Source organism: Oncorhynchus kisutch, linkage group LG8 (assembly GCF_002021735.2).
Source record: "Oncorhynchus kisutch isolate 150728-3 linkage group LG8, Okis_V2, whole genome shotgun sequence".
Lineage (NCBI taxonomy): Eukaryota > Metazoa > Chordata > Actinopteri > Salmoniformes > Salmonidae > Oncorhynchus > Oncorhynchus kisutch.
This window is the reverse complement of record NC_034181.2, coordinates 73,204,814-73,218,935: the sequence shown is the minus strand read 5'-3', so window position 1 is coordinate 73,218,935 and position 14,122 is coordinate 73,204,814. Positions and strand designations below refer to the sequence as shown.

Here is a 14,122-nt window from a genome sequence, read left to right as displayed (position 1 = left end):
CCTTATTTTCATTCTGTCATTTAGGTTAGTATTTAGGAGTAACTACAATGTTGTTGATTCTCCTATCACAGCCATTAAACTCTGTAACTGTTTTAAAGTCACCATTGGCCTCATGGCAAAATCCCTGAGTTGTTTCCTTCCTCTCCGGCAACTGAGTTAGGAAGGACTGTAGTGACTGGGTGTATTGATACACCAATTAATAACTTCACCATGCAAAGGGATGTTTAATGTCTGTTTTTTTTTTACCCATCTACCAATTGGTGCCCTTCTTTACGAGGCATTGGAAAACATCCCTGGTTTTGTGGTTGAATCTGTGTTGTTTGTGGTTGAATCTGTGTTTGAAATTCACTGCTCGACTGAAGGACCTTACAGATAATTGTATGTGTGTGGTTACAGAGATGAGGAAGTCATTCAAAAATAAATGTTCAACACAATTTTTGTCCATGCAACTTTATGTGAGTTGTTGAGCACATGTTTACTCATGAACTCGTTTAGGCTTGCCATAATGAAGGGGTTGAATATTTATTGACTCAAGACATTTCAGCTTTTAATTTTAAATGTATTTGTAAACATTTCTGAAAATATAATTCCACTTTGACATTATGAGGTATTGTGTATAGGCCAGTGACACAAAATCTCAATGTAATCCATTTTAAATTCAGGCTGTAACACAACAAAATGGGGAAAAAGTCAAGGGGTGTGAATACTTTCTGAAGGCACTGTAGATGCAGATATTTCTGAAGAGTAGGGCCATGGCCGTAACATACGGGTTGAGGGAGTTTTCAGAGTTTATTGACAGTAAGTGGTGTAACCAGGAAACGGTTTCTATGGTAGTTAAGTGTTTACTTACTCAAAGATCTCTTTTTAAGTTATTTAAGATTTGGTTCAGTGATAGAATCCCCTGGGAGATATCAGTATGTTGGTTCTCTGCCAGAGAAAAGCCTGACCCAATGACGTCGGGGGGAGAGGGGGTAGAGAGGGGGGTTGGGGGTGATAAGGGGAGGAGGTGCTAACCCTGTGTGGGAGAATGCTTAAGCTGGTCATTTATTCTCACTGTAGGGGACGTTTTTGGGGACCCTGTAAAGAGGACAGACTTAGTAGACTGTAAGCGTCTGGGTCTGTTTCTGACTGAGACATTTCCTGTTCCTTTCTCGTCTCGTCTCACAGCTAGAGAGGCCCACCAAGCTGATGAGGGAGGCAGAGCAGAGACTTAAAGCCATCCCCCAGTTCTGCTTTCCAGATGCCAAGGACTGGACCCCAGTGTCTGAATACAGCAGGTACAGTACAGATTCCTATATAACCCCACTGCATCACGGAGGAAAGCTCACCACCACACTGGTGGCCTATTAATCCCATTCCTTGCTTGAACCAGATTGTACTAATCAGTTGTGATGCACAAGTCTTCCATATATAGATTAAGGTTAAAAAACGAACAAATCGATAATATGATCAGATGTGTAAATATCAACAAGTAAAATTAGGAAGAAAACAAAGATGTAATGCCATTATCTTCATGAAATCCTGTTAGACTCTTACTCCTGCTCCTGACAACGTGGGTCCCTAAAACAGTCTTCTCTCTCCGCCACAAAGACTGTGCTACTTCACCAACCCTAAAGTGTGAATGAGATCCAACACTACGTTTCCTTTGATCACTGTTCAATCTCTCTCTCTGTGTGTGTGTGTGTGTGTGTGTGTGTGTGTGTGTGTTTCGGTACAGTGAGACCTTCTCGTTCATGTTGACTGGAGAGGATGGCAGCAGGAGGTTTGGGTACTGCAGGCGTCTGCTGGTAAGCAAGCCACCATTAATTCACTGGTCTCTGTTCTGTTCACACCCTGCTGAGCCAGCCCTGTTTGTTTTGACAAGGTTTTTTTCTTTCCTGTGGGACCATTGAGGTGTTATTGCGTCACCAAGCTGGGTGTGAATAGGAGAGAAAGTAAATAAAGTGAATTTTAATGTCCGTATGTAACAAAGCTTGGTTGTTTTTGCCTTTCAAAACGATCGGGATGAATCCTAGTAAAACTGGACTCCTTCTGTTTCATGAGAGTTTCTCAGGGGAAGAATGACGAAAAACAAACCATGAAATGTCTAGGTTTGTCATTGTAGAGCACAACCCGCCAGTAAGGGTTTCTATGTTTTATGATGAGCCCACATTTGGCTTAAGTTCAGAAAGTATGGCTGTGTGGGATTTTGTGCTTGCTGTGATTTGTTTTTAATGTCACTGTTATGCCCAATAACGTGTACATTCACAAAGTGTGTATGTTTTGTAGGGTTTGTCAGTATGTTTTAGTAGCCTACTGTATTTGTGTGTCACGTAGACCGAGATGGGGGCCATTCTTAAACTCAGTTCTGACTGTTATTTTACTGTATTGAGCTCAGTAGTTGCTGACATTAAGTAGCTGTAGATCAGACGACTCCTGATGCTGTGAGAGAGGTGAGCTTTCTCCTCTCCGGTAACCCAGCTCCTTCTTTCCCTGGTGGAGTTGGCATGAACAACACATTCCTAAGGACTTTAACCAAGTTCCACATGCTTGATTTAATCATCCATTTGGAGAAAGCAGAGGAGAAAATTGCATACCTAATATGGACAAGTGGATTTCGGGATTTCTTTATATGTATGCACGTGTTCATTTGTGTGTGTGTGTGCACATGTATGTGTGTGTGTGCACATGCGTATGTGTGTGTGTTTTAGATGGATAGATCCAGGAGGCCTGGTTGGCTCCAGAGTAGACTGGTCTGTGATTGTTTAGTGTGGAGGGTAGAGGTGATCATTAACTGTGTAGAGACTGCAGCACCTGTGTTTAGTTTACAACGAGAAGCCTGTCTCTCCAGATTAAAGACGTCCACCTCCAGCAGCGGAAAGACCAGATTTATAAATATTTCTTCAACCACAGCCGATTGTGAACTAACCTGGTACTTTATCTAAATAAAAGCAAGTACATCACATAGCTTTGGTCAAATTAAGCTGTTGGCTTTATAATGTTTGTGTGTATGGTAGTGTTTCAGTATATTCTCATTGATGTTGCTTTATAAACTTAACCAAGTATCTTATCTTAGTATCTATTGCCACATTACTGTCTGTGTTACCTTATAAGCCTCTCTTCCCCAGGGACTGACGAGACTCTTAATTTGTGCCCTTGTTCCAGCCGAGTGGGAAAGGGCCTCGCCTTCCTGAGGTGTACTGCGTCATCAGCCGACTGGGCTGTTTCCACCTGTTCTCCAAGGTGAGTTCATGCTTACACACAAACACACACCCTAGTGTAGCCGTCATCGCGGTTACCTGTCTCTGAGCCGAGGCCACTGTTCCCAGGAGTGAACTAGTTGAGGCTGTGCCAGCATTTCCACTCTAAGGCATCCTGTCCAGCATAAACCTTATTTTCAGCTTTTTCTCTCTCTGATTTCCCAGTTAAATTGTTTCCTTCACCTGTTCCTGAGTTGAGCTAACATGAAACAGAGTGCTCATTGTGTTTAAGTACTCCATGCCTTATCTGCCTCCTCATGAATCCTCTATGAACACTGTATTTGAAGTGAATAAGGCCTGTGTTAAGGGAAACAATTAAGAGGTAGTAGACATATCTAATGAATGAAAATAACTTTTTATTACTGTGTCGTGAGTACTAAATTGTGCCAAAAAACTGTCAGTGAGTTTCATTTCATATTCATTTAAGGCCAAAAGGATGCATAAATACAATAGATTGTTTCTGTCTTGTGACAGCACAGGCACCTCAACAGTGAGGGTTGAACATCCCTCATACAGGTGGTGGATGTAGGTTTCAGAAGGCACCATTTTGAGGGCTTGAGACCTGCGTAGGTGAGAGAGGAAATGTTTTCCAAGGAGTATGAAATGCTTTTCTAGTTAAGGCGAGAAAGATGGGAGTGTTTGATTTCACCGGGAACAGAGGGTGTGTGGGGAGTGGAGGGGATATCATATGACCCTGAATGTGAGTGTGTCTCTCTCCAACAAACTTTCCAGACAGGAGTAGACAGGTCTGACACAGACAGACACATAGGCATATTGGGTGGGATTTTCCTTTGCTATTTTCCATATATATCAGACAGCCACAAAATAAATACATACTGTATTTGTCAAAAGGGGCAAAGGTAGCCTGGTTCCAGACAATAGCAGGAGCTTTCCTTCAGACAGCAACACACTACCATTTCCATTCCATCAACACTGGCCATACTAACTGAATGTACTTGGTCTTGGTCTATTACTAGAATCTCAATCTACATCCCGAGTGAAACATTATTCCCTATTTAGTGCACTACGTCGGACCACGGTCCATAAGGCACTATATAGGGAATTTGTGACTTTCTGTTTGAAATATTGAGTGTTGTGTCTGCAGTGGGGTCTAACTCTCAAGCCCCTGTCCTGTGCTGTGTGGTCTAACTCTCAAACCCCTGTCCTGTGCTGTGTGGTCTAACTCTCAACCTCCTGTCCTGTGCTGTGTATAGATCCTGGATGAGGTGGAGAGGCGGAGGGGGATCTCTGCAGCCCTGGTCTACCCCTTCATGAGGAGTCTGATGGAGTCACCCTTCCCAGCGCCAGGGAAGACCATCAAAGTCAAGACCTTCCTGCCTGGAGCAGGGAATGAGGTTGGAGACACATCAGCCCTTGGTTACTAAGGTTCCATCAAAGAAGGATGATGCATGAAGATAATGCGATGTATGCTTAATTGAGCATGACCTGTGATCTCTGTGAATGTATGACTGGTTGTGACCAAAGTTGTGACCCCAGGTGGTGTTCTTCTCCCCAGGTCATTGAGCTGAGGCGGCCCATGGACTCCAGACTGGAGCATGTAGACTTTGACAGTCTCTTCAGCTGCCTGAGCGTGCGTCAGGTGGTGCAGGTCTTCGCCTCCCTGCTGCTGGAGCGCAGAGTCATCTTTGTGGCTGATAAACTCAGGTGAGCATCAAGAGTCTTATAGTTGGTAACCCTTCTAGTAATAAGTAAAGATGGAGAGAGAACTGAATCACCTACTCGTGGGAAGCTGTCCCTGACTAATGGTCATGCCCTGTTCGAGGCAGGTGGGGGTTGTTGAAACTTGTAGTTGTTAGATGATGGTCACTTGTGCCAAGTGAAATGCTCAATAATACCTTTAGTGGCAGTGTTTTGATAAGGTAGTTCCGAAATGCTACGGGCTGTTGTCATTGTTAGATAATGATTGAAATTACATTATTTAGAGGAATCTGATACGTAGAGCTCTCAACGCCTGCTCATATTGTAGTGTAAGGTTATCGCCTGACAAAGATCTTAACCCTCCGACATTAGGCTATAAATAGTAAAAATTGTTCCTAGAATACTTCATCCTTGTCACACATGGAGGCTAGGAGTGAGATCAATTGCTGTCTAGGATTACGGTGTATGTTAGCAATAATATCCCTTCTCAGTTATCACTGAGGTTCACAGTCTTTTTCTGCAGTGAATCCACCTATTCTAACCCCATTACAATAACATCTGCCTTACATGAGAGGGATTTTATCTCAAGTGCTTGTACATTTTCCCTTTTCTGTTTACGTTCACACAGAGATCTGACTTTTCTCAGACCCACATTGCTGAGCTCAGGGATCCTCTATCTGTATCTTTCTGGACATGTGGCTATACAGTACAGACTGACTATGATACCGTCATCATAACCCTGTTTCACATGTCTTGGTGCATTTCCTCTCACAGAGATGACATATCCTGAACTTTAAAGAAGGACTTCGAAGAGAGAATTTACTTGTATAACAGTTCCAATAGTGGGGATTGCTCTGCCACTCTGCCAGTGCACTCTGGCTCACCCTAACTGTTGATAGCAGATTTAATTCCTCAGTCGAGCTGCTTACCATTCACCCAATCTGCACAGCAAATAGCAGCCTTCTACTGTGGGTTTGTCAGTTGGTGCTTAACTGGTTTAGCATGCGGGGACAGGGTTAGAGCTGTTAAATGAATCGGTGTAGCCATCTCAGACCGCACCTACCACTATGGAGTAATGAAACTCTCCCTGCATGGACTCACAACTGATGTGGTTCCAGAAATGGGTCATCTCTCTGCCGGAGGCCACTGTCCAACCACGGCAGGCAGGGTGGGGTGGGGACGATAACATGGAGCTAGGAATCTCCAAGGAGCCAGAGTCCCACCAGGCAGCAATCTGCCCCTGGCTATAGGACAGCACTCTGGGCTGAGGGGCTCTGTTAGAGGGGGGCAGGTTTGTGTTGAACGGTAATCTCTACACATCAGAGGACAGTTTAAACAAACATCAGTGGGGGCAGTGACTGTGAGGGGAAGGAATGTACTTCCTGTGTGCAGCGACTCTCCCCTCTGATCTATGGCTTCACTGTCACTGTGTGACTGATGGCGCCATGTTCCCTCCCTGGTCCCTGCCTGGCCTGTTTACGACAGCCCTCTCTCTACCCAGGGGACTCAGAGAAAGCGGTTTCTGTCGTCACTCTGCCGTTTGAGACAACGACTCCCGGGTACATGTCAGTTTGCACATCACCCAAAGATTGTTAATCAGTCACCCATTTCTAAGGAATCTTGTGAACAGCAGCAAAGACTTGAGAGCTGTATCGAATAGTCTGATGTACTTTTAGTGAACAACACTGAAAATCAGCACCATGAGTCTTGACAGACTACAGTACCACAGACTACAGTACTACAGACTACAGCCCTGCTCAATGTTAGAACTTCATTGAAAACCATATACTATTACTTCATAAAACCTGCTTTGTATCAACACAATGACATACTTCACCATTCAGGTCTTATTCAGGTTCTGAATAAAGGCAAAACAATACGTTTTCATTGTGGATTAGCATCACAAACCAACCAGTCCTTTCTGTGTGTGTCTAACTGGACTTAGTCTCCAGGGCTCACACCCAGAACCACAACAGATGGAGCTCTAGCTGCCAGAGTGCCCCAGAACACGGACCAGACCCCCTGTGTCTCAGTTCCCATTGAAAACAGGATTCAAGGAGCCACTCGGCGTCATTGGGCCGTGTTGGGGAGAAGGGAGAGACCCTCCACTGACATCCCTGGTAAAAGGGTCTGGTCCCGCGGGAGACCAAGAACACAATCCAATCCCAGAAATCCCTTCCATCACAACATGATGTATGTCTGGGTGTAATGTATATCTAATCGGAGAAGGATCTGAGGGAGGGAAAACACCAAACAGGCCATGTTAGGGAATGTGTCTCCACTGGGTTGTACTGTTGTAATATTTGATATATAAGTATTATTTTTTAAACCAGGTGGTTCGAGCCCTGAATTCTGATTGGCTGAACGCTGGGGTATATCAGACTGTATACTATGGGTATGACAAAAAATAAAAACGATTTACTGGTCTAATTCCGTAGGTAAACAGTTTATAATAGCAATAGGACACCTCGGAGGTTTGTGGTATATGGCCAATATACCACGGCTAAGGGCTGTATCCAGGCACTCTGCATTGCATCGTGCATAAGAACAGCTCTTAGCCTTGGCATATTGGCCATATACCACACCTCTGGCCTAATTGCTTAAATATACACAAGACTATGTAATTAGCCTATTAACCGATAAGAGTCTAAGCCCTGTCCCAACCGGGGGGCAAGTCTCACCTTTTCACAGAGGGGTCGTATTAGTGTGCAGCACTAACTGTTCGGACGCTACAGACGAGTTTGTGAGAAGACCAGATGTCTCATTTTAAGGATGTTTCATGGCCTGAAAACCCCCCGCTCTAGCTCTGTCACCTTTCATTGCAGATGCTGAAGTGCAACATAGACGGATGTGGTGGATTGAGACGCACCCAATGCAAAAAAACAGTGATCTCTAGATTAAACTTTTGTATGTTTTTTATTGTTAGTATTATGCTCATTTCATTTAGCTAATTAGACTTAGACCTTAGGGTTTTTAAAATGTTTATCTGATTCCATTTGATATTATGGTCAAATCATGTGCAATCAAGTATTATGTGTTTTTATTTTATTTCATCTTTATTTCACCTTTATTTAACTAGGCAAGTCAGTTAAGAACAAATTCTTATTTACAATGATGGCCTAGGAACAGTGGGTTAACTGCCTTGTTCAGGGGCAGAACAGATGTTTCCATTGTCAGCTCTGAGATTCAATCTTAGCCGACTAAGATCAAGAAATGGTCATGAGAAGTGAATATCTAAACATATATGCTAATTATTTATTAATAAGACAATGCCTAAGGCTCGGCATTGCCTTGGGCCATTTGCCATGCGGCGAGTAAATTAGGGCCGAGCCTATGGGGTTACATGGACTGTTGCATTAACCCGTTATTTATACTGTAAGCTGTGTATGACTTGTTTAAGAGGTCACAACGGGTCGTTTGCCAAAAGCAAGCGTCTTTGTATGTATCAGAATGAGAACATGGAGGTTGTTTCCGATTACTGAAGTGCTTTAATAAGGCAATGTTTCTATTGTATTTGCTGAGCGGCCCACAGTAGAACAGACAGGGGATTGGGAGGAAAGGTAGTGTGTGTATGAGTGGGAGAAAGATGGAGGGTAAGAGAGGGAGAAACAGGGAGGAAGAAAGAGCGGGGGTGCAGAGCGAGAGCAAAAGACCGCCTCTGAAAGCTTTTCTCATGGTCATGGTGAATTAATCAGGCTCTTGTTTTCTGAGAGGGAGAAGGAAGGCTGTTTTCTGTACCTCGTTTCCCCTTACACCACTCCCTGTAACATCAGAAAACTTCAAACTAACACATGGTAGTCACCAGATGTATTGCATTTTTATTAGTTTAAAATCCTCCTTTCAAACCCCATTCATAATCTTCTTCTACCACCTGTTGAAATCACTGGGGTTTGCAGGAAGATTCAGGAAGAGCCCATTGCTCCAGACTCCAGCAGCAGCAGCAGCCGTATAATATTGTGTGTCTGTAACCCCAGTCTGTTAAAGTGAGCCACTGTAGGTAGCTACAGTGTACCACTCTAATCTGGTAACAAGCTGTACAGTTTATTTAGTCCCTTATTACTCCTGAACACTGTTGTATCACACTGAGCAATGCTGGCACCGCACCTAACAACCTACAACAACTTAACACTTTCCCTGTGTGTATTTCTAACGCCCAAAGGTGGAGTGGATGAACACAGTGGAAACATACTGTATGTAAAATGTTGCTGTGAGACTGAAGAGGGAAACTCAGAAGATGGAAACCAGAGGCCAAGCATCTGACTTTCCCATAATTATTATTATTATTATTATTATTATTATTATTATTATTATTATTATTATATATACACACACACTGCAATGCTGCCCACAAGAAGCATTGGAATCAATAGGCTAGAATAGGACCATGAGTAGGGTTGCCCAAGAGAAGCCTGGTCTTACTGTTCAACAGCTTCCGCTACAACTGTTCATACTAGGGAGTCCAAGCCTAGGCTGTGATGGGGACTTGAGATCCTTATGGAGAGGAAGTGGGGAAAAGACTATGTGAATAATAAACATTCTACTAGATGCACCAATGAGCAGAATGGACATTTTCATTCATCATTCTCACCATTGCTTAATTTGAGCTGGATCCTTTTTCTCCCCAATTTCGTGGTATCCAATTGGTAGTTACAGTCTTGTCTCATCTCTGCAACTCCCATATGGACTCAGGAGAGGCGAAGGTCGAGAGCCATGCATCCTCCGAAACACAATCCAACTATGCCTCATTGCTTCTTGACACAATTCCCGCTTAATCCGGAAGCCAGCCACATCAATGTGTCAGAGGGAACACCACACACCTGACGAACGTGTCAGCGTGCACTGCGCCCGGACCGCCACAGGAGTCGCTAGAACGCCATGGGACAAGAACATCCCTGCCTGCCAGACCCTCCCCTAACCCGGACGATGCTGGGCCAATTGTGTGCCGTCCCATGGGTCTCCCGGTCGCGGCCGGCTGCGACATAGCCTGGACTCGAAACCAGAATCTCTAGTGGCACAGCTAGCACTGCGATGCAGTGCCTTAGACCACTGCGCCACTCAGGAGGCCCTAAAACAATCAAAGTTCATTCGAGGCCCCGCGTCATGTTAAAAAGTAGATTTTTTCCCCCTGATATTCGAGTTGGTTTAGGTTTGCGCAACGTTGCAACCTATGTTTGAGACCAACGTGTGGCTGTGTGAGAAGCGCGCCTGTGTCTCTCACAGAACTGGAACGAGATTCACTTTCTATGATCTCTCTCCCTATCTGCTCTGATAGACATGAATGAGCCTGCAACGCTGATCTCTCCAGTGTTGCACTTCATTTATTTCCTGATAGAATCATAGCCGTGCGAAGGGTTCTGGAGGAGCTGCATCACCCCTGATACATTTAAATACATTTGCCAAAGTTATAGAGTTACTGCTGTCTGTTCAGAAATAAATGAAATCATTCAGAATAGCCTATTACACCATGAGAAAGCCTGTAATTTAGCCACAGAAGATCAGTAGCTTATTTTAACAAATTATCTAGCTATGGATTGTGTGTGGCCAATTACAAGGCATAGCCTAAATCTGTCAGTGAACAGCATGCAGATAAAATAGGCAATATTTCAAATACAATCGTGGGAAAACATAGGGTGGCATCGTGCAGACTCTAATGTGTTTGCTGTAGGCTACCAACATTTTTGATCAACTTCCAAACGTTTTTTACAAAGTAAAACAAGAGAGAGAGAGGCTTTTGGCACGAATCACCTGTGATTGGGCTGCACATGATTGGGTGAGTCAGTGAAACTGGAAAGCATTTTTAGGACTATCATTTCCTCATGTTGTAGCCTACAATATGTGTGTCTCCACACACCTATGCCTAGACTATTGATGGATTTAAGACAAGGTCGTTTTTATTGATCTCAGTGTGTCAGTGTCAAAGTATACTGTCATTTTGACCATTTGTACGGTATTAAAAAAGATTCTGCCAAAGTCTCCAGTCATGTAAAATGATGCAGAATTGCATTTATAAAAGGCAAAAAAAAATCCCAGATCCCAGGCTACTAAAAATGTTCTCCATCTGTGCAACTTCTGTAAGTGCCTCTGCTCTACTTCTCTATGCCACTAAGCAAATGCAATGACATGTATGCAGTGCTTTATTAAAGGGGATTTTTCTCTCATGCGTTCTGGTACATCAGAGCCCCCCAGGTTATCCCCCTCTTGCCCTCACTTTTTTGGTCCGGCACTTCCCGATTTACAAATTAAGCACCGATTCTCACCCAGAAAAATATGTATGTGCTTCAGTATGAGGAGCTGTTAGTCAACAGCTGTACTGATGCTCCTGCCAGGGCCTGTGGTTGTCCTGGGCTGAAATGGGCCCGTCTGGGCTCGTGGACAGTGCTGCTGACACTGGGACTCTCCATCCTGCACCTGTGGGTTTGACAGAGTAAGCCTCTCTATCCTGAGAGTTTCCTGGGAATCTGCATGGTCAGCCACAGACAGACCCAGGACAACCATTCCTGATCTGACATGCTTATGTAACCCCAAATGCAATATATCACAAAGCAAAGTTAGAATCCTCTAAACTTAAGTGGTCAGTTGTGCGGGTGCTGATATGGTTTTGTTATGACCTGGTCTGTAAAGGTCTGCCATTCCTTTCTGCTTTAGAGTGCGTCCCAAATAGAACCCCTTTCCCTATGTAGTACACTACTGCCCATATTTGCTCTGGTCAAAAGTTATGCAATATACACTGCTCAAAAAAATAAAGGAAACACTAAAATAACACATCCTAGATCTGAATGAATGAAATATTCTTATTAAATACTTTTTTCTTGACATAGTTGAATGTGCTGACAACAAAATCACACAAAAATGATCAATGGAAATCTAATTTATCAACCCATGGAGGTCTGGATTTGGAGTGACACTCAAAATTAAAGTGGAAAACCACACTACAGGCTGATCCAACTTTGATGTAATGTTCTTAAAACAAGTCAAAATGAGGCTCAGTAGTGTGTGTGGCCTCCTCTTGTCTGTATGACCACCCTCCAACGCCTGGGCATGCTCCTGATGAGGTGGCGGATGGTCTCCTGAGAGATCTCCTCCCAGACCTGGACTAAAGCATCCGCCAACTCCTGGACAGTCTGTGGTGCAACGTGGCGTTGGTGGATGGAGCGAGACATGATATCCCAGATGTGCTCAATTGGATTCAGGTCTGGGGAACGGGCGGGCCAGTCCATAGCATCAATGCCTTCCTCTTGCAGGAACTGCTGACACACTCCAGCCACATGAGGTCTAGCATTGTCTTGCATTAGGAGGAACCCAGGGCCAAGCGCACCAGCATATGGTCTCACAAGGGGTCTGAGGATCTCATCTCGGTACCTAATGGCAGTCAGGCTACCTCTGGCGAGCACATGGAGGGCTGTGCGGCCCCTCAAAGAAATGTCACCCCACACCATGACTGACCCACCGCCAAACCGGCCATGCTGGAGGATGTTGCAGGCAGCAGAACGTTCTCCACGGTGTCTCCAGACTCTGTCACGTCTGTCACATGTGCTCAGTGTGAACCTGCTTTCATCTGTGAAGAGCACAGGGTGCCAGTGGCGAATTTGCCAATCTTGGTGTTCTCTGGCAAATGCCAAACGTCCTGCACGGTGTTGAGCTGTAAGCACAAACCCCACCTGTGGACGTCGGGCCCTCATACCACCCTCATGGAGTCTGTTTATGACCGTTTGAGCAGACACATGTACATTTGTGGCCTGCTGGAGGTCCTTTTGCAGGGCTCTGGCAGTGCTCCTCCTGCTCCTCCTTGCACAAAGGCGGAGGTAGCGGTCCTGCTGCTGGGTTGTTGCCCTCCTACGGCCTCCTCCACATCTCCTGATGTACTGGCCTGTCACCTGGTAGCGCCTCCATGCTCTGGACACTACGCTGACAGACACAGCAAACCTTCTTGCCACAGCTCGCATTGATGTCCCATCCTGGATGAGCTGCACTACCTGAGCCACTTGTGTGGGTTGTAGACTCCTAAGTGGACAGTTTGATTTCACAGAAGTGTGATTGACTTGGAGTTACATTGTGTTGTTTAAGTATTCACTTTATTTTTTTGAGCAGTGTATAAGGAATAGAGTCCCATTTGGCACGCACCCTTAGAGAGTTGACTGGCAGCTCTGGGCAGAGATGGTGTTTTTATTGCAAGTTCATCATTTCCCATGAGTGTTCCCTCAGGACTGAGTGTGTAAGTGATACTCATGGTATCAGTCCTCTCCTCTGCAGCGCTTGCTCTGTCTTGCTTGTGGCTGAGGTTCTGAGAGCTGCACCCCATCACTCCCTGGTGGAACATGTCAAACCCCGGAGACTGGATCTGTTCAAAAGGATCAGTTCCTTCTGCAAATAAAACTCAGACAGTGAAACTGAGACTGCTTTCTGCTCTATGTTATGATGGGTGAATAAGAAACCTGAACAGACCATGGGGCTGCAGTTGTTGAGCCATGTAGATACTGGTCTCGCTTTACAGTGTTCATTAACTATAATAACTTGCCATTATACTCATAGCTCTATTTACAGTAAACTGTACCAAAACAAGATAAAGGTTCTGTCAAGGAGAGGCTGTATGCACATCAATATTGACGTTGTGATAGAGCGTGGACACTTATATGTAGTGGGAGTACTGTGTGTTTGGTAGGTTGTGCCCTCTGCTGTTGAAGAGAACAACTATAGACAACATTCCTTATTAAAAGTGCATTCATCTTTAGTGGAGTGTTTGATCCCCACTGATTTAGAGTTGTGGTATCTGTGTGTTTCTGATGGGCCTCATGGTTTATTTCCCCTCTCTATCTGTGTGTACATGGACTGTATGGAGTGCAGGGGGACAGAGGGGAGGAGGGTCGGCCACTGTCAACAAACTAGGGACCGTGAGAAAGATGACATACTATTTGTGATTTTGTGTTAAGCCACAGCTGTCAAAATGGGTGCTGTTTTGGTAATATCAAATGGATTCAAGATCTTGTTAAACTATTGTAACACACCCAACCCATCTGAGGTTGAGGGAGTGTACCTACTGTGTGTGTTGCCACAGTGGCAGTGCCTAGTGTAATCAGCCTGTCAGATGTTTATAGAGTCTTAGCTGTGGGCTGTGTAGTTAAGGGTGTTACACTGTCAGTGGAAGAGGTGGAAACGTAACAGATTAAAGCTTGTGAATGGTTGCCATGGGTGAACCTGTCTGCTGCTCCCAGTGGTGTAAAGTACTT

The 14,122-nt window shown here is 44.6% G+C and overlaps 1 protein-coding gene across 5 annotated transcripts in view; it reads left to right on the top strand.

The window, feature by feature from the left end:
- Nucleotides 1-14,122, top strand: part of LOC109895217 (suppression of tumorigenicity 5 protein) — a 75,454-nt gene that overhangs the window by 52,531 nt on the left and 8,801 nt on the right. For all 5 annotated transcript variants that reach the window (XR_004210898.1, XM_031831159.1, XM_031831158.1 and 2 more), the window contains 5 exons: nt 1,168-1,277; nt 1,718-1,787; nt 3,145-3,222; nt 4,454-4,594; nt 4,756-4,904. Coding sequence is in view for 4 of the 5 variants with exons in the window: in XM_031831159.1 (XP_031687019.1) it covers nt 1,168-1,277; nt 1,718-1,787; nt 3,145-3,222; nt 4,454-4,594; nt 4,756-4,904 (548 nt within the window). In the remaining variant the exon portion in view is untranslated. The remainder of the gene's footprint in view (nt 1-1,167; nt 1,278-1,717; nt 1,788-3,144; nt 3,223-4,453; nt 4,595-4,755; nt 4,905-14,122) is intronic.